The following is a 25990-nucleotide window of genomic DNA, read 5'->3' on the forward strand; positions in this document are numbered from 1 at the left end:
GCGCAAAAATAATAACATTTTCGTTCTTCTGTAAGAAACCCCTAATTAATATAAAAAAACACACACAAAAAAAGAACAAAAAAAAAGAAAAAAAAGAGAAAAATATTTATAGGGCTGTATCTCCTAAACCGTGCGTCTTAGCGCAAAAATAATAAAATTTTCGTTCCCCATAAGGAATCCCACGCACTGAACAACCTATCACATTAGGACATGAAACAATCATCATCATCCATTTTTATTATTTCCTGTTACCCTTTGTAGGACCGCTTTAAAAGTTGTACAGAAGTTCAAGTACCTTGGCCACTGGGTAACAGAAAACATGACAGATAATGATGACATATAGTGTAGTAAATAAAGGTAGTGGACCCCGCAGTAATTCCTCAGCCAGAAAAAACTTTACAGTATGATAAAGTATCAATAAATAAAAAGTATTGTATAAATATCCAAAGAATAATAGTAATAGTATTTAAGTAAATACCTAAAGTCTTAAATCGTTAATATCTTTTTACGGAAAAATGCTCCGTTCAAACTTTCGTCTCCACCGGAAATATTCATGTAACGTATTGCAACAATATATGACATAACAATAAAAAAAATCCCAGCAGAAATACCAATAACTTATTTGGTAAAAAAATTTCGGACGGAGGAATTACTCGGTTAAATAAATAAACAGCTTTGTATGTTTACGTATAAATACCTAACTTAGGATTGTTTTTAGGGTTCCGTACCTCAAAACGAAAAAAAAGAACCCTTATAGGATCACTCGTGGGTCTGTCTGTCTGTTTGTCACAGCCTATTTTCTCGGAAACTACTGGACCAATTAAGTTGAAATTTGGTACACATATGTAAATTAGTAACCCAAAGATGGACATATTTTTTGTATAATTTAAAAATACATAGGTTCGAAGTTATTTAAGAAAATACAAATAGCCAAAAAATGACCATTCCCCCTGTATCTCCGAAACTACTGGGTCTAAAATTTTCAAAAAAATACACAAAATAGTTCTTTACCTATAGATGACAGGAAAACCTATTAGAAATGTGCAGTCAAGCGTGAGTCGGAATTATGTACGGAACCCTAGAAACGCGAGTCAGACTCGCACTTGGCCGGTTTTTTTTTGGATATTTATAATGTTAGTTTCGGCTCATACTATACAATAACCAAGCAAAATTTCATCGACTGAGGAATTAATGCATGGGTCTCCATACAACAACTTGCTTCGTTTACTACCCTAATAGAGAGGGAGCGTAGGGCGTTGTGTGTTCGTAGTAACATGCTGGCCCGCAGATTTGCTCGTTGTAGTAATGAAGTGAAGCTAACGCTCTTTAAAGCATACTGCCAAACATTCTACACGCGCAATCTGTGGGTCAGTTTTACGCAGCGGGCATACAACGCACTTCGCGTACAATACAATAACGCGTTTAGAGTGCTGTTTGGGCTGCCGCGTTACTGTAGCGCGTCAACTATGTTTGCCGAGGCGCACACCGATAGTTTCTACGCAATAATTAGAAAACGGTGTGCGTCATTAGTCGACCGTCTTCGCCACAGCCCAAACAGTATTCTAAACGTGCTGGCGCAGCGCTGGGATTCGCCTATGTTCGCGCGCTGGGTGCGGCTGCACGCGCCGCCGGTCGCCGCACCACGCCGCTTTAAGTTGTTAAATAATTATTTTTGTTTGTTTTTATGTTCTTTTCATCACTAACATAGATTTATAAGTGTTGTTGAGCCTTGTACTAACAATAATATGGATTTTTTTATTCGAAATAAAAATATTGAATTGAATTGAATTGAATTATTATTTCATTGCATGTTTGAGAAAAGCACTAGGTATACATACATCGGCGGGAAATATGGGTGATTCTTAAATTGCGTCCAAAATTTTTTTTTTTTATAAACGTTTTTATTTTTCACATATTATTACATATATCAAAAGTACATACAAAAAGCAATTTTTTGATTCATATGGTCAAGCTTAATACCCTCAGGAAAGGTGAATAAAATGAGTACATAAACACGGTTGTGACAAAGTGTCCCTCAGTCGTGACATTTCGGCATTTTGGTGGCCAACTCGGCTATTTTGATTTATATAGTTATTTTAACATAGCCTTTAGTCACTCCTAAGACTACGACAAACCTAATGACAGCTCAGACGTTGAAATCCGTCAAACTATAAAGGCTGTAGAGCGTGACAAAGAATTCGATACACATCATACATACATACCAGGGAAAAACATTTTTTTTGCTTTGGCAGTCGGGCAATAATAGCAAATGATCTGTAGCTAATAAAAATGCATTTCTGAAAAGTGCATGTGCCTCTAAATTAATCAAACGAATTAAGAATGACACGACCACGTGTCTATATGTCACGAACGTGGACTCAAAAGTCCGTGGCGGTGACAGATTTTTGAGGCCACGGTCGTGATAATTTGGAACATGTTCGATATTACATAAACATTTCCTTTGATTTTGCAAATGTTAAATAATTAGCTTAATCTGTAATGTATTAGGTATATCTTATGTTACAAACAATAACGTGAAACTGCAACTTACTTTTAAAACTCTAACACGGCGGTGACGCCTTAAGGTTGACCGTTTTTTCAAATGAACACAAATAAATAATTTTCGACAAAACTTCTCCCTTCAGCCACTTGTAAACCTGACAACAACACAGTGTTGCTGTTCTAAAAAAACTTTAATAAGGCTGCCAGTAGTAAAGATACTTTTCTACCGAGTACCGCATGTTTATATTACCACGCGCGGTCGTGACGCGATAACTAATCACAAAATATATGTTGTTTAAAATTATATAAAATCGTTATAAATCCATAAAATTTTTAAACAGTGTTGTAGAACAAGGATTAGTGTTTTATATTTGATATAAATTATTGCAAAATCACTTCATATTTTTTCAAAAAAAAAATCAAATATCACAAAATCTGGGGAAGTCACACTACACGGTCCGTGACATTTCGCACTTGTAATTTTTTTTTAATATGTTTCTAATACTCTTAGGACAATACATTTAGGTTGACCTAAAACTAGAGGTAAATTGCTAAGTATATTGATATAGAGTTTACTTATTTTCACAAAAATACATGCTATTCTTACGTGTTACACAAAAAATGCATAAGAATAAGAATTACCCATATGGAGTTGCCCGCCTCAGACCTATCGGCCTCGCTTCGCTCGGCCGTCTATATGTCTTCGGCCGGCAACCCCTTTTGTCCCGGCCTCTGTAGTAATGTACTATTACAAAGATAATTTAGCCCTTACGTCCAACACATTGCGCTTTCAATGATTTTAAGATCAGGCAAATTAACCGCCATAGATTTTTTTCATTTAGCGTGCTCATGTCGCCGGCGGTACAAAGTTAGACGAAGTTTTGTCGTATTTATCAGACCGCGGCAAAATGAGCCCGATTTTGTATGTCTTATCTACTGCGGTTCAAAGGTGGTGGATTAGTGAAGTCACCGGTAGCACTCTAGAACTTCTTTTACGAGTATTAACAAATAGTTTAGATCTAAATTGTGACTTATCTTGTTTAGATTGAGCCTATTATTGTTTTTTCAAGCCACTGTTCGGAAATGTGGCAATAGATGGTCTAAAACCAAGCTGGAGAGTAGGCAATAGCTGTAGCACCTGAACCACCACTACTACATTGTTTCATTGTTATCATCATCTGTCATTGGTGACGGTTCGCTACAGCAATGAGTATCATTTAAAACATAAAAATTAATAAAAGGTCTTTTTTAGCGCAACTTTTTCCTTCAAAAATACAATTAGGTTATTTATAGGACCAATTTCATGTTTAAAAAAAAAAGAAATGTCAAAACCATTCATTCATTCAGTCAGATCATTCGATTAACGCTTAAGACGTTTTTTACTTTTATAGTTGTTTGTGGTTTTTTAGCAAAAACGCTTCTAAGTTTAGAGTCGGTTTGAAGCAATCAACAGAAAAACGCCTCTTAAAAGTGATAAAAAAAGTAAAAAAGGAGGGATCGGACAATACTCACTGAATTGGATAGTGTAAATTGTGTTTGACTAAAAAATACAAGAAACACGTATCTACGGTCGCTATAAAAATGAGTTCTTCTAGTGAAGAAAATTATATTCTTTCGCTGACGCCTACCGAAATTCAAGAGACAGCACAGGCAGTGGCTAGTAATTTGCTACCAGAGAAATCGCGGGCTAGTACTTATAGTTATGCAAATATTTCCTTCTTACCTCGCAGTAGTCGTGAAAAGCACTATGTAATGCCTCAGCCGGAAACGCTAAAGATGGACTCGTATTATTTGAGGGCCGACACGTTAGTGGAGGCCCTCAAACTCACTCGTCCATCTTTTTGCGGTTTTCCGTCCTCTCCAACAATGTACTATGGAATATTACTTAGATATTCTAGAAACTCCAGTGTAGGACGTTTTCAGTTTTCATCGTTTCAACTGACTCCACGAGACAGGCCTAACCTAGTGTGGCAGTCATGGGTTAAGAAAATTACATATGTAGACTTTTTGTTAAATAAACTGTTTTTTATAAGGGTAGATGCTTTGACCGGTTAGAAATTAAACTATTCTTGGAGACCGGGTCGTGTCTGGGCCGGAGCTTCCGGCTGTCTCTTCTATGATATGACAGGCGATCACGTGATGCTTCCATAGAAAACGATGCGCCGGAAGCTCCGGGTCGGACACGGCCCGGTCTAATATGAGTCATCCTTTATACCTACACTACACAACGATCGAGTTTCATGGAAGAACACTCAAAGTAATATGGAAGTTTCATTGAAGTACAAGTAACAATTTCCTTTACATCTGGTGCTCCATCACCCTGGCACCCTGTTCTATATTAAGCACATTACGTAACCACGTCGAAAAAGGACCATATGTACAGTCGACGTCAAAGATATGTTTAGACTTTTGCACCGTACTCCTTCGTAATAAGGCGAAAAATGTAAACATATCTTTGACGTCGATTGTACAGTCAGCAATACTATTAACTTAGCCCTTTGCATACAAACTTCTATGCAGGGGGGTTCATTTACTCTGCAGCTGACTGTATCTACTGTAAAACGTTGTACGATACACGTGCGAATAGGTAATTCACAACTCGTGTAAATTACCTATTTGCACATTATCAAATAATGTGTAAATTCGGTGTGTCCTTGACAGTACCTAAGCTAAACACAAGGGAAATTATAATAAAATTACAACGGGTAGTGTCCCGAAAGTACATAACTACATGTTTGACACAATTGATTAAATTATAACTACAGCTTGCGTTATACAGGGAGAGCCTGAACAACCCGACAATCTCTCTAATATAATTTCAGTGCCTTATTCGATTAACCAAGTTATATTAAGTAATACCCGAAAACCCATGTTACTTTTTTATATAACACATAATGACAAACATGCGTGCGGCCCGCTTGAAGCTTACAGGGAATACTCATTTTTGAACAAAATTAGAAAAACAATATCATTAGGCAAAGTCTTTCACATCAATTGAACATCAGATACCGCTCGCTGTCAACTCAATTCTCAATTGTTATTAGGTACCATAGAGCGACCAAAGCTGCGGTGAGAACAAAAAGCTACTAATCGAATTATTTTGTTATTATTATCGAATTGTTTTGTTGTTTATCATTTTGCGATTACAGGAATACGCTTAGAGCATTTAGTAGCTGGAGACGCCTTGGCTGTCATTTTCTGTACAAAACAGTCTGCCGATTTTTGCGGGGGAGGGGCACGTCAAATGTATGGCTACAAATATGATTTGTACGTAACGTACAAATTGCCATGTCAAATAAACGTCAATCCATACAAAAGTTTGCACAATTGTGCAATGTTTTCGGCAGAGAGGTAAGCTCTTAAAGGTGACTCCGGTTATTTAATGCTCTAAGGGAATACGTCATTAAATCCGTTTCGTGCTCGCCCTATGGTCTATACATACGTCATTAAATCCGTTTAGTGCTCGCCCTATAGTCTATACATACGTCATTAAATCCGTTTCGTGCTCGCCCTATAGTCTATACAATTTCATTACAACAATACGTTTCGATGGCGTAATACTAGTGCCGTCCCAAGAGAATCCGTAGGTACGAGTACAGGTCATGGCTGACCCTATTATTTGCAACAGAACAAGAGTCCGTCGTGTAACTTGCGGCTCACACTTTGTTGATGAAACACATTGTTGGCCGATGTCTTAAAAAGATGTTGCCAAGGCAACTTGGAAGACAAGTTACCAATGTGGAAGACTTGTTGACATCAAGCGATCGGCTGACCTGACTGCCTTGTGCTGCTTAAAGCAAGATAGCCGATGGCGATAGGTATTTGATAGTCGTGCGAATTTTATCTCTACTCGCGATCAAATTTCGGGGCAATATGTGGCTTTCCACCAGAGATGGGTCCTTATGCCTCATCTGTAATAAGGACCTTTCTATCAGAATTTCTGTTGGAAACGTTCTAATTGCACTTGAATAATAAAGATCCTTCTGGTAATGAAAAGCCACATATATTAAGTATAATGAAAAATCGGAACAGAAAATGCCTATTCAATTATTTGTTAGGCTCGGCACCTCGTACAAAATTTCAAAACTAGGTAAGTAAGAGGGTTAAAATGTACTATTTTTACCTGTTCGCTCCTCCACCTCAAAGACACCTAATACGCTCACGTCTAAAACCGCAATGAACACAAACACAACAAACACCAGAAGTCTGCCGTGTTAGAGGGTGTTTGCACGACGGATCCGAAATGTATGGGAAAATCCGCGGATCCGGATCCAGATCCGGATAATTTCATACATTTCGGATCCGGATTAATAACTTAGAGCGTATGTGCTAATGGAACGAACAAAGTGAGTTTCGTAATACTTTCGCTCATTCTACCTATATGTAAATGGTGCTATAGTTAGTTTATAATAAACAAAATGAACTAGTTCATTACGAGTATATACAAACTAATAAGAAGATAAACTGAACGTCAAATGGCGGTAAATTAAAACTTTTTTCACGCATGTCACGCAAATGCAGTTTTTCTTCCATAGACTATAGTTCGTTTTTTTAGCATTAGAAAGAACTTGTAAGAAGGATCTTGACATGTATTTTATTTGAAAAACGCTTTTTAATAATTAATAACTATTACTAATGAAAGCAGAAGAATATAAAAGATCGTATTAGATTCATAATTGTTACATATTTGCCGTAACTTATTTTTAAAATTTGTTTTTCAATTAAAAGACACATCAAGATTGTTTACCTTATTTCTAATGCTAAAAAAAAAACTATAACGAGAGTTGGCCCTGACTGCCATATCGTTCGATATCAAGTAACATGCAAAAATTGACAAAATTGGTAGCAATTGACACGGATAAGGTACTCATAATTTAACATCCGGCATCCGGTATCGGCACCAACGAGACACGGGTCGAGTTATGAATATAAAATATTTCCTATGATATAAAGAAATGAAAAGGCTATTTTAAGCATTCAATATACAGAGTGAAATTAGCCTTTATTATGTGAAGATTCAAATTAGGTTGAAAAATGGAAATGACGAGACGTGACGAGAGATCACTAGGGATGCCTCTTACCTTCAACGAGTTCTCTGGTAGCGTTTCTAAGCGAAGGGAAGCCTAGTAACTCAGCAGCTTTCTGGCACTGCGCACGGCGTTGGGGATATTCGCTGCCAGTCAGCTGGTGTTTCACATTGGAGTTGATCACGAGGATGACGGTGTCGCCGTTCGTGATGGGCACTTGGGTGTTTTCAAGGGACCTGTTAAGTTGAACAATATTAATTCCATGAAGTTGTATATCTGGAATCTGTGACGTCTCAACATCGCTTGTCTGGTGTGTGCTTTCGAGCGGATCTAACGCAAGCATCTTCTAGAATAGGAACGAATTTGCTCCGATTCCTAGAGGAAGGAAAAAACAATAGCTGATTTTAGCCGCAGATGTGCAAGAAGCGGAAAATTAAAAAAAAAATGTTAAATGTTATCGGAAAATCTTCTTCTTATGACCTGTTTGTTGAAAAGTTGAAAGCCTATTTAATTGATAAGGCATTCTTTACGGTTAGAGAATTCTACAGTAAATTTAACATTAAATAATTTCGTAAATAATTACATTTGTGATGGTTTTTTTTCACATTTGTATTTATTATTGTCATTTTTTCTTCTTTTTTCCTTGATCTGGTTATGTGTTTTTAATTTAGTGTTAGTGTTTAGTGTTAGTTGTATATTTTGTAATTCTATTGTGATGTATTTTGTTTGACATGTGTTAATTTAACATTAAAGAAATTGAATTGAATTGAAATTTTGTTCGAACCAGACTTTTAGTAGGTACCTAGAAAATTCAAACAATGTAGGCGCAGAAGGCTATTGTCCTGTATAATATGGTATAGTGGATTGTCAGACTGTGGAGTTGGATGTCTGACTGTAAATATTAGTTGACTGTCGTTACGTGATATGACCTACATTAAGAAAATGTGCCTGAGTAAAGTATAATGGAAACAAAACCCCTGGTACTGTCAGACTACTTGAACAAAGTACGCGGCAACCTTGATTTGACCTTACCGCCGTTTGTTAGATTAAATACGAGTCACCTTTCGGTGACATATCATCTTATATTACCTATTTTCAGACAGACTTTTGATTGGAAATCTTTAACCCTTGAACTGGCAGGATCGGCTCCCGGACAATTTACGTCATTTAAATTTATTTAATTGAAATAAAAACAAAATTCCAGCAACTCAAAAATGACGTATGCCCCTTGAAAGGTTAAGGAAGGAAAAGAAAGATGAGGCCTTCTAACAAAACTTATTAGCTGCACTCTAAAGGTATTTATTTACTCCAGACGTAGTTAGACCCATTGGTACAACAACGTTAAATACATAATGGAGGTTTCTTTGTATCGCTTGCTCGCCCAAAGTTGAAGTGAGAAGTAGGTAGGTATGTCGCTACCGTGCGCTGCCAAGTGGATGAAAAATTAGCATGGACGGAATTTAGAACTTTGACTGTTTTATTGATTTATTTATCAAAAATACATAAGCATTACAGATCATGTCCAAATCGCTTAAGGTATACTAGTGCTCGACATGCTAATGCCCAATAGATGACACCTTGCTGTCACCTCTATTGACAATGACTTTAAGTTTCAAGATGACATGTACTAGGACCGTGTCGAGCACCAGTACCTTTACCTTACATGTATGCTGTTGGAAATAACACGGGCATAGTTGCAATTTCTGATAGGTACCTACCTAAGCTGTACACTACTGTAGCTACTAAACTGCATTAACATTTCCCAACAAAGTTTTTATTTCAACACAGGGAATAAATATAAATTCGAATGATAGTCCCTATGAGAGTTCCTCAAGTCTCTTTTGGTTGGGCTTAATTGGAACAATAATTTAATATGTTATTAATGTTATTATCGTATTTTATTCCTTTAAACTTTACTACACAATTCTTAAACAAATTTCTTTAAATCTATTAAAATTATTTTTTCAAATGTTTGCAGCATAATATTAGCGGCAGTCGTTCTGCCGTGGTCTAAAATCTCGTTGGGCATACGTATCCTCCTACTAATCCTATCGTTGAAATTACAACTGTAAAATTAAGTTCTTAATGTAAACAAGAAATTAAATCCCTACTTACAAAGTTAGCTTAAATTAATTAAGAAGATAAATAAAACGAAATATTAAAGAGATTAAGAAAAATATGAATTCTAATATTACATCCCAGTACAATTAAAGGATAAATAAAATCTCTTGCCAACTTTTCTGGCAGGTAAATATTATGATTAGTAGATGTGGCTCGACATGAAGGGTATCCTATTACGGAAAATTGTTAAAGCTAAGCCACTTAATAAAAGCTTTAGGCAGATAAATCCGAATAATGAAAGCCCAAAGTCACAAACCGATGTTTGTATTTCAATATTTAAAATAGGGTGACCTGATTTAAACTTTCACGATTATTAAACACTAGCTTTTGCCCGCGGCTTCGCACGCGCAGGAGAGTTTTTTTAATTTTGTTTTTTTTTTACGGACTGAACAGTGACTGACCTTAGTCTCACCTGCTGGAAAGTGATGACAAGGCCGAAGGTGTAGCTCACTATTTCAGTAAAAGCTTATTCACAGTATTCACTCTTGACTTGAAGACACCAGTACGGTTACCATCAGTTTGTCACTGACATAAACGCCGTCGAGAACGTAATTTACTTTCTATACATCTCGCTCGCACTCGCATATTAGTGCAAACGGGATATATAGAAAGTAAATTACGTTCTCGACGGCGTTTATGTCAGTGACAAACTGATGGTAACCGTACTGAATTGTAATTATATCGATTAATCGAGCTCGACTTATTTAATATAATCTAATGTACGTTTTGTACCTAACACCTTTTAATTTATATTTTTTATTTATGTAGTTGTAGCCTTTTGTACCTATAGCACCTCCTTATACACTACATTAGTGGTTCTCCCTTGGATTGCTAGAGGACGATAAACATTTGGGACTCAACTTTAGAGGAAGCTGCGTTGTGCGATTCTCCCTTCAAGCTGCGTGAACTTTTCATAATAATGTTAGTTTTTTGTCAACTTACTGACCCGTTAAGTCTCTGGGAAAAATATAAGGATAGTTTTTCGGACGACATTAAACGGCAACTTGAGAGAGAATTGCAAAATGGTGCGGAGTTTTACATGGATGAAGTGTATCAGTGTGTGTGATTTGCTGATACCTAGCGGAGGTGTCACGGTTTACCTCGGGGTGGGTTTGCTGATACCTAGCAGAGGTGTCACGGTTTACCTCGGGGTGGGCTTGCTGATACCTAGCTACTGCTTCTCTGTGTACATCAGGGTTCATTTTTTGGTAATTGCGCAGCTTGGTGATCTGATGATTTGTTTTGCATATATTTATTTGCGGCAGCTTTTAGTTGTTTGTTCCGTGTAGTATTCGTGAACCTGGCACGGCGTTTTTTAGTAACTGTTTTGGTAGCGGTAAGAGATAATGATGAGTCTGATTCTAAATGGGGTGGTGGGGTGGTAATCTCTTCATTCCTTCTCGTGGTAATCTTCTTAGCAACCACAGAGAGGAGTGAAGAAGGGGGCTCTGATATTGTGGGTCTTACGAGTAATTCACTGCGAATATATACATCAAAATGACCGCTAGACAAATCACTTGAAAATCTTAGTTGGCCCACCGGATTACCCACAGTACCAACTCTCATATATAGCTCATTGTTGCGGTAAACTTCGAAAACCCACGGAAACAGTTGTCCTGCCGCTACCAACTCGCAGAGACTACCGTAAGTAAACGGGCGCGACATTTCAAGGCAGTATTCAACGGAGCTGGAGTAATTATCACCGTTACTGTTATGAGACATAATAACAAACTCCTCCCAGTTGGCCACCACGTGACTAACGATTTGCTCGCGCACCTCCCTGGCCATCACCTGCGTATCATACAGAAGATAGGAGATGGCGCGAAACAGCCGGCCTAGCCAAGGTTACAATCGCTATCGCTTCGACAACGAAAAGCATTATGTCTCTCTATCACTCTTCCATATTAGCGCGACAGTGACAGTTGCGTTTCGATCGCTACGGAGAGTAAGCGATTGGCATCTTGGCTACGCGGCCTGACAGGCTCCATCTCCAATTATAGGTACTACGGTGTGAGCCAACATGGTCCCATCAATATCCAACGATTCAACAGGCATTGTAGGTATTAGTGAAATTTTCCCTGAGCTAATAGCTAAAAAAATTTACTTTAAGGCATTGCATTCTCAAAAGTCTGGATCACGTGTGGCTGTAAATCAGCGTGTATGTTACAACCGTCTATGCTATCTTCGTAATTAGCATTCCCCACCAGGGGCCATAGTTCACGTCGGCTACGTTATATTTTGATTTTGATCCCATTTTTGTAATTAGCGTCCCACAAAACCATGGAAATGATACCCATATTGATATTTTGAAATTTCAACCCCATTGCACCCCCACCAGGGGGATGATTGTTCACTTCGGCTACGTTAATTTTAATTTTGATGCCATTTTTGTTATTAGCGTCTCAAAATACTATGAAAACGATACCCATATTGATATTTTGAGATATCAACCCTATTGGGGACTTTTCCCCCTTTTAGGGGTTCAATTTTCAAAAAACCTGAAACACGTGTTTACTCGTTTATCTTTAGGAATACTCCTGTGAAATTTGGAATAAAATAGTCTAACTAATCTTGTTTCTTGTTTCTAAATATATAAACGTGAAAGACCTGACTGACTGACTGACTGACTTAAATCAACGCACAGCCCAAACCGCTGGGACTAGAAAGTCCAAATTTGGCAACTAGATTCCTTATATGGTCTAGGGGTCCACTAAGAAAGGATTTTTCAAAATTCATCCCCTAAAGGAGTGAAATGGGGGTCCAAAGTTTGTATGGGGAAACAAGATTAGTTAGACTATTTTATTCCAAATTTCACAGGAGTATTCCTAAAGATAAACGAGTAAACACGTGTTTCAGGTTTTTTGAAAATTGAACCCCTAAAAGGGGGAAAAGTCCCCAATAGGGTTGATATCTCAAAATATCAATATGGGTATCGTTTTCATAGTATTTTGAGACGCTAATAACAAAAATGGCATCAAAATTAAAATTAAAGTTTGGGCTGTGCGTTGATTTAAGTCAGTCAGTCAGTCAGTCAGTCAGTCAGTCAGGTCTTTCACGTTTATATATTTAGATTATCAAACTGCACAACGAACGTTCAAACTGATAAACAAGACCAAGTGCGGGTAGTTCGACAAACTCGCGCGGCTAGAAGATGTTGATGTCAACTTAAGCCAGTCTTCTCCGAGACCACGGGGACAACGCCGTTCTCGAAACGTCGGAGGTAAATCTTAAAACTTAAATACGCGATTAAGTCCCGTTGTGCAGTTTGATAATAGGGTGACCTGTTTATCAGTTAAAATAGTAAAAGTCAATCATTTTATTGATAACTATAAGTTGTGTCATGTATGAAGCTAGAGTTAAACCAAATCAACCATAAAGTCTGCAACGATTTTGATAGCAAACGCAGTGCAAGTGTTATTTATACGTCATAATTTCATAGATGTTTGACGTTTAAAACAATACTTGCACTGCGCTATCAAAATCATTGACTTTTCTTGGTCTAACTCTATTATATTTTGTCAAAAATAAAAGTAATATTAAGCTTAAGGCGCGGTGTGTAGTAAAATGCGCTTTTTTGTCACCATATTTACAGACTTTTACAAGGATTTCATGCATTATTTTCTAGTATGTATAACTTCAGTCCTTTAACTACGTTATTGCTTGTCAAAAACACGACGGCCCATAATTTTCTCGATAGAATCTTAAGTTGAAAACATGCCTAACACTGTCTTTATTTCCTTATGTTAGAAGTACTACGACGAAAATGTATATGAAACTTACTTCAGTCGATAGCTTTTAAGTAAATCTTCATTACTGCTTGTCCTTTTATCGAAACGTTAATGTTTTCATTCATCATTTGATGAATTCAACATTTTGCTTACTAAATTACACCCTACGCGGCAATACCTTGCGCCCATTCCTCACGCCAGTACGCCCGTGACCACTGTCGGCGTCGGACCTATGCTAGTTTAGCGGACGTTTCATAAAATGAGTAATCCCAGTATAAATATGCAAATATGTTATACACACAATGTTTTTCAACATGCTTACGAAGAAAAGCAAAATAATTCTTAAATACGGTGACATTTCAGACATTCGTCCGTCATATTGTCATTTTATAACAAGTGCAGCAAATGCACACACCCATCTAACCAATCCGGAATTCAGTCACGATTGATAAATTGTGTACTTAAACATATTTTAAAAGGCTATAAAATTAATCAAATTGAATAATTTTTAAACATAGATATACAGGATTCAAATATTTTAGACTGGTCATATTTTTCATAATATCGATTTCGACTGGCAAATCGTAATAATCGAATTACTTTTTGGCAACCGGATTTTTTAACCTAGTTAGACCCCGCTGAATCTCGCTTGCTTGATCCCGGTTCCTTGATCGAATTCTTGACCGAAAGTGAGATATTTGATATTAAAGGACCCTTTTTTTAGTTTTTCGTAAATAACTCTTAAACGGTGGCGCATAGCAAAACATATTCTATTACATAAGTAATCTGCATAAAATTGCCTACAAGAAAGATTTAGTACATTTTTTTGCTAGGATCAATATTCAAAGAGATATTAACGCGGGAAATTCAATTATAATCACTTAAAGTCCCTTTTTTTAGTTTTTCGTAAATAACTCGTAAACGGTGGCCAATATCAAAAAATGATGTAAAACGTTAATAATCTACACAAAATTTTGTACAAAAAAGATTCAGTACACTTTTCGCAGGGATCAATATTTAAAAAGATAATAAAGAAGGAAAGTTAATTATAATAAATTCTAAGGTTCCTTGTTTGTATTTTTTCGTTAATAATTTGAAAAGTATGACTCATTGCAAAAAAAATCTTATACATAAATAACAACTTACCCGCTGCTTTGTCTTTTTAGGGTTCCGTACCCAAAGGGTAAAACGGGACCTTATTACTAAGACTTCGCTGTCCGTCCGTCCGTCCGTCCGTCCGTCCGTCTGTCACCAGGCTGTATCTCACGAACCGTGATAGCTAGACAGTTGAAATTTTCACAGATGATGTATTTCTGTTGCCGCTATAACAACAAATACTAAAAACAGAATAAAATAAAGATTTAAGTGGGGCTCCCATACAGCAAACGTGATTTTTGACCAAAGTTAAGCAACGTCGGGCGTGGTCAGTAGGTACTTGGATGGGTGACCGTTTTCTTTTTGCATTTTTTCCCGTTTTTTTTGCATTATGGTACGGCACCCTTCGTGCGCGAGTCCGACTCGCACTTGCCCGGTTTTTTTTTTATATTGATCCTAGCGAAAAGTGTCCTACATGTTTCTTGTAGGAAATTTTATGTTTATTATTTATGTATAAGATTTTTTTTGCTATGAGTCATACTTTTCAAATTATTAACGAAAAAATAAAAACAAGGAAGCTTAGAATTTAATATAATTAACTTTCTCTCTTTATTATCTTTTTAAATATTGATCCCTGCTAAAAGTGTACTGAATCTTTTTTGTACAAATTTTTGTGTAGATTGTTAACGTTTAACAAGATTTTTTTATATTGGCCACCATTTACGAGTTATTTACGAAAAACTAAAATAAAAAAAGGGACCTTCACCCCCCCTCCCCCCTACACCCTCAGCACACCCGCTAAGCTCGAGGACATTAAGTATGGTTATCTGGACACCACAAGGTATAACTGTGCCAATTTTCAAAATTATACGAATTATTTCCGCAGATTTTTTTTATTTTCTTGAGCTACTAACTAACTCGAATGTCGAAGTAGAAGTGTTTTTTGTCATTACAATCTTTAAATGCTTGATTTTTACTCGTCAATTCAAAATTAGAAAAATAGTAAGTATTACAGTTAGAGTTATAAATTGTTATAATTCTTTCTTGTGAAGACAGCTAATTTTATGTACTTATTGGAGCTATGCATAACTCAATAGTCCCACAAATTATTTTAGCTTTGCTAGTATTCTTCCTTATATTCACTACCTACTTGCCCGAAATTGACTGCTAGAGTTAGACCAAGTCTGCAACGATTTTGATAGCATAGGCAGTGCAAGTGTTATTCATAATTTCATAGAAGATTGACGTTTAAAATAACACTTGCACTGCGTGTGCAATCAAAATCGTTGCAGATTTTTCTTGGTCTAGCTCTATTACATTTTTAATGTCTATTAGTAAGTACTATTTTTTGTCTCATAATAATTTGGTATCATTTGATTAGATTCTCAATTTGTCGCGGTATACACTTATATTGTATATAATTAATAATTATTTACACTCACCGTCTTACCTACCATTTTTCATTTCATTAAGTACTCATCAAAATTCGAATTTGCTAATAAATCTTATTCAATATTAATTGCCGGAAAAAATCCCGGAACTGACAATTCAGAATACCGATGTCGTCAGAATAAGGACGTAGACGTGCTGCGCGGGCATGGTGCGGTGCGCCGCGCGGGGCGCCCGCCTGCTCGTTCTACCACGCGTCTGCTTCACCCCCTTGAAAACGTAAAACTCGAGTATAAGAGCGCCTTAAGCGACTAGGTACATCTAATAAAAACATACTACACTATACACGAAGTGGGGGAGGTTTTAGTCCGTAGGCGGCTGGCCACCATTCCCAGCTGAGTCGGACATAACCGTCGGTCCGGGCGGGCGGTATACATGAGTATTTCATCCCTCACCGAAAAAAAAAGGTACTCCTGATTGCATTGAGGCACCAAAACGCGTCAGCCACTAACACTGATTGGTGCTCACGTTTAGAACCAAATAGAATCTGTCTCAAGGAAAGTAAGTACTAATCCGATTAAGAGGTCGTTTTGCCAGATCACAATCCATTGGTTGCCCTTTTTACTGGCCTTTCCTAATTTTACGAGTGCCCTTACTTACATCTTCTTTTCGGTCGTGAAAAGTTATCATTAGGGCTGCCAAATTTCATAAAAAATATATTGTCGGGTTAACCTTTTTAGGGTTTGTAGCCAAAATGGCAAAAACGGAACCCTTATAGTTATGTCATGTCCATCTGTTGTTGTTTAAAAAAGTAGAAAAATATAATTTAGCAAATAAAATTTACGAGACGTCTGTCATTGTGTTCTTATTATTATCTGATAACCGACCTGAGAAAATCAAAGAGACTTTTTTTATATACTTACAAGTGTTTGTGTTAAATTATGCCTATGTTATGACCTTACCGCCGTTGTTTTATCAAATACGTGTCACCCTTCCGTGACATACTCTCCTATTATTTATAATCAGACTTAATAAAGGGGCCCACAGATTACCAGTTCGCCGGACGATATCAGCCTGTCGGTTAAAGGCAAATTTTGACAGTTCCGAACAACTGACAGGCTGATATTGTCCGGCGAACTGGTAATCTGTGGGCAGCTTTAGATTGGAATTCTCTAAGGGAAATAAGGTTTAGGGCTTTTTTTAGATTTTATTCTAGAAATATTCTAGACTAGTATTTTTAATGTTTGACAATCCTTTTGTGAAATTTTTAGTATTCAATTTGATCTGTATACTTAATTTAATAATCCAATATTACTGTGGAATAATATGTATTAACATCAATACATTGCTCCGATAATTAGCTTAAGATAATATATTTGTAATAACTACTAACCATTCATAAGTGCTTGTTGCTTGGCCTACATGAATAAAGTAAGTTTGAACTGTTTGAACTTACAAAAGTTACCTATTAGCTCCACTATAAAATATACATTGGTTCTAATAGGCCTATAGACTGGACGTATTTTTGTAAAAATCGATTTCTACTGGCAAATCATATTACTTTTTGGCAACCGGGTTTTTAACCTAATTAGACCCCGCTGAATCCGAATTTACCAGTTGCTTGATCGAATTCTTGGCTGGAAGTGAGATATTTGCATGCTGCATAAAATTGCCTACAAGAAAGATTCTGTACAATTTTTCGCTAGGATCAATATTCAAAGAGATAATAACGGGGGAAAGTTAATTATAATCACTTCTAAGGTCCCTTTTTTTAGTTGTCGTAAATAACTCGTAAACGGTGGCCAATATCAAAAAATGTTGTTAAACGTTAATAATCTACACAAAATTTTGTACAAAAAAGATTCAGTACACTTTTCGCAGGGATCAATATTTATAAAGATAATAAAGAGCCTGCAGAACGTCTGCATAAGATTATATTTGGCCTGCGAAAATTTGACCATGTTTCATTGTTCCGTTCTCAGCTTGAGTGGTTACCTATCTGATTCGGTCAAATTGTGTTTTTGAAAAACTAATTATAGCCAGCACATTATGAATGTAGTATGATACCTTTGGGTATGGTGCTTTACGCACGCTAGCGTCCCCTTCCCTCCCCCTGCCGCAACCCCCCCTTTTTGCATGAAATATGTCCCGGTTCACAGTTTTTTTTTCATTTTTTGGGGAAAGTATACAATATAGGAAAAAAGTGTCAATAAAAGAAATAATTCCTATTAAATTCTTAACAAAAAAGGTTATATTCATTTTTTTGATATAACGCACCATATTCATGTTATGGCTAGATGAACTTCGACAAAATTTAACCATTGAAAAACTTGTTGAAGTTCAATATAACATAGTAGTAGTAACCTAGCAAGCTTATTCTCCGTATAAGATTTCTTTCAGTACTATCACGTCCTATGTTATATTGAACTTCAACAAGTTAATAGATGAATATGGTGAGTCTTACCAAAAAGTTGCATATAACCTTTTTTTGTTTAGAATTTATTAAGGATTATTTCTTACCTTGACACTTTATTCCTAATCCTAATACTTTTCTCAAAAATTAATAAAAACCGTCAACCGGGACATATTTCATGCAAAAAGGGGGGGTATCGGCAGGGGGAAGGAAGGGGACGCTAGCGTGGGTAAAGCAGCATACCCAAAGGTATCATACTACATTCATAAAAGGCTGGCTATAATTTGTTTGTCTTCCCCATACATTAGAACACAACTTAACCGAATCATATCCGCCGCCGTAGAGACTTGCACATCTTATCTCTACTTTATAAGGTGCTGTTCTGCCCCTCTTCTCCAGCTTACCTTGCAGAACGGTTTAGGTTTTTGGCGGATGGAAGTGACCACCGGCTGCGATCTAGTGCGGATCTCTCGCTCGCTATTCCTCCCCACAAACACCGATCTTACAATAAGTCATTCACGATACACTCCGTGAAGCTGTGGAACGCGTTGCCATCCCCGCTAAGGCAGTGTCAGTCTGTAGCGTCGCTGAAGGCAAAATTAAACAGGTTATGGCAAGAACAATAATGTCAATAGAAGTACACGTAGGTAGGATTGTGCGGTTATATATATTAATATATTTGTATGTATTTATATATATATATATATATATATTTATTTATAAGTATGTAAGTATTAATATTTTTATGGACATGTAATTGTTTCGTAGATCTATATATGTATATGCCTTTGCACCTAATGCATCGCATCGTATTTAGTTATGTTTCTAGGGTTAGCTACTTCTTTTAAGTCTCGCCGTCATGTACATTTTATCTTAGTTTGACTACCATTTCATATGTATCTCTCAGTTACTTAAAGGTTAGCTGGAAGAGATCCCTTAACGCAATAAGTTTGCCTTTGTACACATTTACTGTTTTCTCTCTGTGTTATGTACTTGTTTTGTGCATTAAAGTGTTTACTACTACTACTACTACTAAAGAGGGAAAGTTCATTATAATAAATTCATTTTAATTAACTTTCCCTCTTTATTATCTTTTTAAATATTAATCCCTGCGAAAAGTGTACTGAATCTGTTTTGTACATAATTTTGTGTAGATTATTAACGTTTAACAATATTTTTTAATATTAGCCACAGTTACGAGTTATTTACAAAAAGCTAATAAAAGGGACCTTAGAAGTGATTATAATTAACTTTTCCGCGTTAATATCTCTTTGAATATTGATCCTAGCGAAAAATTGTACGGCATCTTTCTTGTATGCAATTTTATGCAGATTACTTATGTTTCAGAACATTTTTTGCTATGCGCCACCGTTTAAGAGTTATTCACGAAAAACTAAAAAAAGGGACCTTTATTATCAAATATCTCACTTCCGGTCAATATTTCGATCGAGCAACCGGCAAATTCGGATTGAGCGGATTTTAGTTAGGTTAAAAAACCCGGTTGCTAAAAAGTAATATGATTTGCCAGTCGCATCAAGAAGGAGAGCGATTTTGAATTTTTTTGTCTAGTCATTAGGTATGTATTTATTATTAATTGTATAATTTTTGACATTGTATTAAATTAAAAAAGTGGTTCTCTGTTAACGGCATGCAATTAAACATAGAAACGACGAACATCATGCACTTCAAATAAAAAAAACTATCTAGTAGGTACTTAACTTAGTATATAGTTAATAAAGTCATAGAAATATCACTGTTTTGATCCCTATCAGTGTAACACAAATACAGAACACGATAAACAATTCGGCGTAAAAAATATATACACACCGCTGAATATAAATAAACTAGTGACTTTAATACCTAATTATGTATTTATATTAGTTGTCCAATTTTAAGCCTAGCTGCAACCTGTAATTACTAAAACCACATTATCGTTATCGCATTCATAATTATCGCTGCGGCCAGGCGTGTCAGCCACCGTGAAAATCCAATTAGAGGAGATTTTTCAAAGTGTATCCTCATTACTGTTTCACGACGCTGGTAGTTCCCGATGAGCTGGTAGGTAGGTAGTTCACTTCAAAGGAGCCGTAGAATGTGGTAATGAGGTACGAAATGCCCATCTTAGACATATTAACTGACCAGTCGTGCATTCGTAAGGTTGCTGTGAGGTTCAGTCGTGCATTCGTAAGCTTGCTGTGAGGTTCAGTCGTGCATTCGTAAGGTTGCTGTGAGGTTCAGTCGTGTATTCGTAAGGTTGCTGTGAGGTTCAGTCGTGCATTCGTAAGGTTGCTGTAAGGTTCAGTCGTGCATTCGTAAGGTTGCTGTGAGGTTCAGTCGTGTATTCGTAAGGATGCTGTGAGGTTTTCCTATAGGTTATTGGATCAGTTAACCCATTTGCCACCCAGCCAAATAAGATGTCCGCGCCAGGCCACAACAATTTCGTCATATAAAGCAGTAAGTAGTACCAGTAGACATATTTCATGCAAAAAGGGGGGGTTGCGGCAGGGGGAGGGAAGGGGACGCTAGCGTGGGTAAAGCACCATACCCAAAGGTATCATACTACATTCATAAAAGGCTGGCTATAATTTGTTTGTCTTCCCCATACATTAGAACACAACTTGCTCAGAATATATAAATTCAATTAGTATAATTTTGAATGGCATAACGTGCAAAAAGTATAACGTGCGATACGTGTAACAATGAATTCTATAATTTTATAATGTATAATGAACTGTACATATAATATCGTTTATGATAAGTATAAAAAGGTATAACCTTGAAATAATATAATATACAAAACAAATACTACGCAATAAACCTAACCTTTTATTTTTCTGGGGGGTAACAGTTCTAACCTAACCTAATATTTTTCTGGTAGCAGTTTCTTTCTCTGAGGGGTCACAGCTCTAACCTAACCTAACCTACTTTTCTGGTAGCAGTTTTTTCTGTGGGGGGTCACAGTTCTAACCTAACCTAACCTACTTTTCAGGTAGCAGTTTCTTTTTCTGGGGAGTCAAAGTTCTAACCTAACCTAACCTACTTTTCTGGTAGCGGTTTCTTTTTCTGGGGAGTCACAGTTCTAACCTAACCTAACCTACTTTTCTGGTAGCAGTTTCTTTTTCTGGGGAGTCACAGTTCTAACCTAACCAAACCTACTTTTCTAGTAGCAGTTTATTTCTCTGAGGGGTCACAGTTCTAACCTAACCTAACCTACTTTTCTGGTAGCAGTTTTTTTCTCTGAGTGGTGACAGTTCTAACCTAACCTACTTTTCTGGTAGCAGTTTCTTTTTCTGGGGAGTCACAGTCCTAACCTAACCTACTTTTCTGACAGTAATTAGTTTCGATGACCTATGAAATACTGAGCTATCCAAATAATTTTACTGATGTTTTGTTCAAATACTTATATGAGATGTTATTCATTATTTTAATTTATATGCATAATGAATGTTATATTAAATGTAATTCGTTTATTTGTATGTTATACCAAACAGCGGTATGTATAGTGTATGTTATATTATTTTTATGTTATACTAATTGAGAATATAGATTTAGTGCATTATACATAAGATTAGTATACGTTTTGAAAGTTTGTAAATTGAAATTATATCCAAAGTTCGTATTTATTATGATACGCACCCAATTATGTCAATGAGCATCTCATAAGTACGTTTTGTCGTCAAAATGATATTTCTTTAGAATTAATTTCTTAATGTAAACAAGAAATCCAAGCCCTGCATTGAACTTAGCGGCAATTAAGAAGTTAAATAAAGAGAAATATCAAGATATCAAAAAAAGTACAGAATTTTAAGAGGCTTGCTAACTTTTTGGGCAGGCACCTAAATATTTTGACTAATGATTGTGAGCGTTTCACGTTCAAAGTTAAAGGTTTCCTTTCAAAGAAGCTATTAAAAAAAGGCGGATTTAGGCAGATATGTAGGTAGGTAAAGTAGGATTATGGAAGCTCAAATCGATGTTTTAAGTTTAATACAAGTAAATACAAGAAAAGCACAACAAATCAAACAGGTTATTAGAGTTACAGTAGCTATTATTCTTCTAATCTAATGCGTTTAAAAAATAGAAGTTATAACAAAGATTGAATACCTGTCAGACTGCTAAGGTATGAGGCTTCTTTCTTTACTAAAGAAAGTTAAGTTAGAGTTGTGGTATGTTATATTATAAAGCCATATTAATATTTATCCATATTTGACGACCGGTCTGGCCTAGTGGGCACTTGGGCAGTGACCCTGCCTATGAAGCCGAAGATTTTCTATGTATTTAAGTATTTATATATTATATATATCGTTGTCTGAGTACCCACAACACAAGCCTTCTTGAGCTTACCGTGAGGCTTAGTCAATTTGTATAAAAAAATGTCCTATAATATTTATATATTTATTTATCTAAAGTAACTATTTTTTCCAGGTAGGTACTCGTAGACATGATTCGACATAATTTTGCCGAAAAGTTTTCACATTGCCGCATATTACTGCGCGAGTTCGGTATTTTTAACCGACTTCCAAATCTAAAAGGAGGTTATCAATTCGGTTGTAGGTATGTTCTTTTTTTTATGTTTGTTACTCCATATCTCCGTCATTACTGGACCGATTTTGAATTTTTTTATTTTATTGTATCTATATGCATACAGATTGGTCCCGTTTTTGTCAAAACCCAGTTCTGATGATAGGATCCATGAGGAATCGAGGGAAATCCTCAGTATAGTGATTTTTGTGTTTTTATCAACACATCAATAATATACATACATTCAAAAACGTGACATTTGATGAAGTGGAACTGCTGATGATGATCAGAACAGAACTCTTCAACGACGCATAGTACACGTTCGGTCATTTCGAATTTATATTTTGACTTGGACTGGGACTCGGACTCGGACTCGGACTCGGACTCGGACTCGGACTCGGACTCGGACTCGGACTCGGACTCGGACTCGGACTCGGACTCGGACTCGGACTCGGACTCGGACTCGGACTCGGACTCGGACTCGGACTCGGACTCGGACTCGGACTCGGACTCGGACTCGGACTCGGACTCGGACTCGGACTCGGACTCGGACTCGGACTCGGACTCGGACTCGGACTCGGACTCGGACTCGGACTCGGACTCGGACTCGGACTCGGACTCGGACTCGGACTCGGACTCGGACTCGGACTCGGACTCGGACTCGGACTCGGACTCGGACTCGGACTCGGACTCGGACTCGGACTCGGACTCGGGCTCGGACCCGGACTCGAACCCGGACTCGGACCCGGACTCGGACTCAGACCCGGACCTTGACCCGGAAAACCACTACGATACTTAAACTAAATAAACCACTATGATTACCTACCATAAAATGTAGGTAATATAAAGTATGATGATGCCAAACCCCTCCCGCTCAAGCCCCCGTACACCGCACCGCATGCGCCGTTAAGTGGGTTAGGTTAGGTTTGAACTGCGATCCTCACAGAACCGAACAAAAGTGGGTTAGGTTAGGTTAGAACTGCGAGCCTTACAGAAACGAAATGCTACTAGAAAAGTCGGTTTGATTAGGTTCGAACTGCGATCCTCACAGAACCGAACTGCTATCAGAGAAGTGGGTTAGGTTAGGCTAGAACTACGACCCTTACTTACATAAACGAAATGCTACTAGAAAAGTGGGTGGTTTTACCTTCTTTTCTACATAGTGCACCATCTACCATAATCTTTCACCGAGCCCTATAGAAGTTGGTTTTTTTTTTCTTAAAAATTATTCTCTCTTTTTTTGAAGACCGGTCTTGTTTTGGCTGTTTTAAGATTTCCGGAATAATGCCGTCATTTAATGACAAGCCAATTAGTTTGGACTCGTCTTTGCATAATTTAATTATTGTGAACTGTTCGTCTATCCCAAAATTTGTTTTAATGTTCTGTATGATATATTACGATACCCCTCGCTCCGTAATGGGGCTTATAGGAGGATACATAGAGTTTATAGGAGGATTTTGCAGAGGCTTTCCGCTAGGCTTAACATGCAAACGAGACCAAACTAAAGGATGACTCACGTTAGACCTGGCCGGAGCTTCCGGGGCTTACCTAGTGCTTTTCTATGACATGACAGGTGACCACGTGATTATTTTCATAGAAAACGATAGGAACTTCCGGCCCGGACACGGCCCGGTCTAACGTGAGTCATCCCTTATCCGATCCATTTGACTGCCCTTTCTACTGACCTTCACTAATTTTACGAGTGCCCTTTCTTACAGCTTCATTTCGGTTGCCAAAAAGTTATCATTAAGGCTGCCTAATTTCTTAATAAATACTTATTTAGAAAGAGTCTATTTTTATTTAGAAGAAAAACTTGGCCATATCCTATATACGTACGAGTAAGTGTGGTAAACCTGTGTATTAACTAATTAGCCATGGTTTTTTTGTAACAAACCCTTCAATTACTTCAACAAAGTTATCTGTTGCGCCCAGTGGCCTATTTTATAAAGCTACAAGTTACAATTTACAAGAGGAAGTCTCTTTCTAACCCTATGTGTTAGAACGAGACTTCCGCTTGTAAATTGTAACTTGTAGCTTTATAAAATAGGCCACAGTACAAACTATAGTTCGTTTTTTTTAGCATTAGAAATAAGGTAAACAAGCTTGATGTGTCTTTTAATTGAAAAACACATTTTAAAAATAAGTTACGGCAAATATGTAACAATTATGAATCTAACACGATCTTTTATATTTTTCTGCTCTCATGAGAGTCATGAGTAATAGTTTTTGATTTTCAAAAAGCGTTTTTCAATTAAAAGACATGTCAAGATCGCTTACCTTCTTACAAGTTCTTTCTAATGCTAAAAAAACGAACTATAAGAAAATTCCACTGCTGCCATAATTTAGCAAGATTTACATTATTACTGACAGAAAAGCCTTTAATGTATGTTTTAAAAGAAACCAATATTATGTACCAATTGGATGCATAAACTGCCAAATGCTCATTACATAGCGCGGTCCAATTTAAGTCTGATACTGTCTCCAAGTTACATAATATTTATGTTACATACATTATATGTTATATGATACGAATAACTAAATTGTAGTTAGAGTGACAACCCTAGCTATCACTGTGAGCCTGCGGTAAACTGCTAAGTGAACTTTTTATCTGATCTGACGTTTCGAAGATGTTATAGGCATACTTAAACTTAGAATTGAATGGCGTGACGGCCTATGGTGAAACTGTTACTTTAACCTTGACCTTGTTTCCAGTATTTTACAAGTTTTTATTTAACTTTCCTTGTAAGTAAAATCATGCAAGGGAACCAGTTTCCGTTAAACGATTTCGCTGTATGCATAGCATCGGGGACAAATGCAATGATATGCGGCCGTAGCACGGTCGCATTTTTGTCGCTTGTCACCATGCCTGTCACGTTCTAACAAGTATGTAAGTGCGAAAGTGACGAGCATAGTGACAGGTGATAAAAATGGTGTAGGTACACAGTTAAGTATAATATAAAATCGTAGTACTATAAAGTAGTTAAATGCAGACGATAGGCCACACACAATGAGCATTTTAGAGTGCAAAAGAGATAGGCAACAAATTCAAAAACGAGACGAACGGTAGCGTCCTAGCTTATAGCATAAGTCAAACATAAAAGGACCCACTGATTAACAGTCCGCCGGACGGTATCGGCCTGTCAGTTGTTCGGAACTGTCAAAATTTTGTTCTAACTGACAGGCCGATACCGTCCGAC

The 25990-nt window shown here is 36.9% G+C and overlaps 1 protein-coding gene across 2 annotated transcripts in view; it reads right to left on the bottom strand.

The window, feature by feature from the left end:
- Nucleotides 1-25990, bottom strand: part of LOC134791302 (galactokinase-like) — a 76973-nt gene that overhangs the window by 25087 nt on the left and 25896 nt on the right. For both annotated transcript variants that reach the window (XM_063762311.1, XM_063762310.1), the window contains exon 6: nucleotides 7584-7765. In XM_063762311.1, coding sequence (XP_063618381.1) covers nucleotides 7584-7765 — 182 coding nt within the window. The remainder of the gene's footprint in view (nucleotides 1-7583; nucleotides 7766-25990) is intronic.

Source organism: Cydia splendana, chromosome 6, assembly GCF_910591565.1.
Source record: "Cydia splendana chromosome 6, ilCydSple1.2, whole genome shotgun sequence".
NCBI classification, from domain to species: domain Eukaryota; kingdom Metazoa; phylum Arthropoda; class Insecta; order Lepidoptera; family Tortricidae; genus Cydia; species Cydia splendana.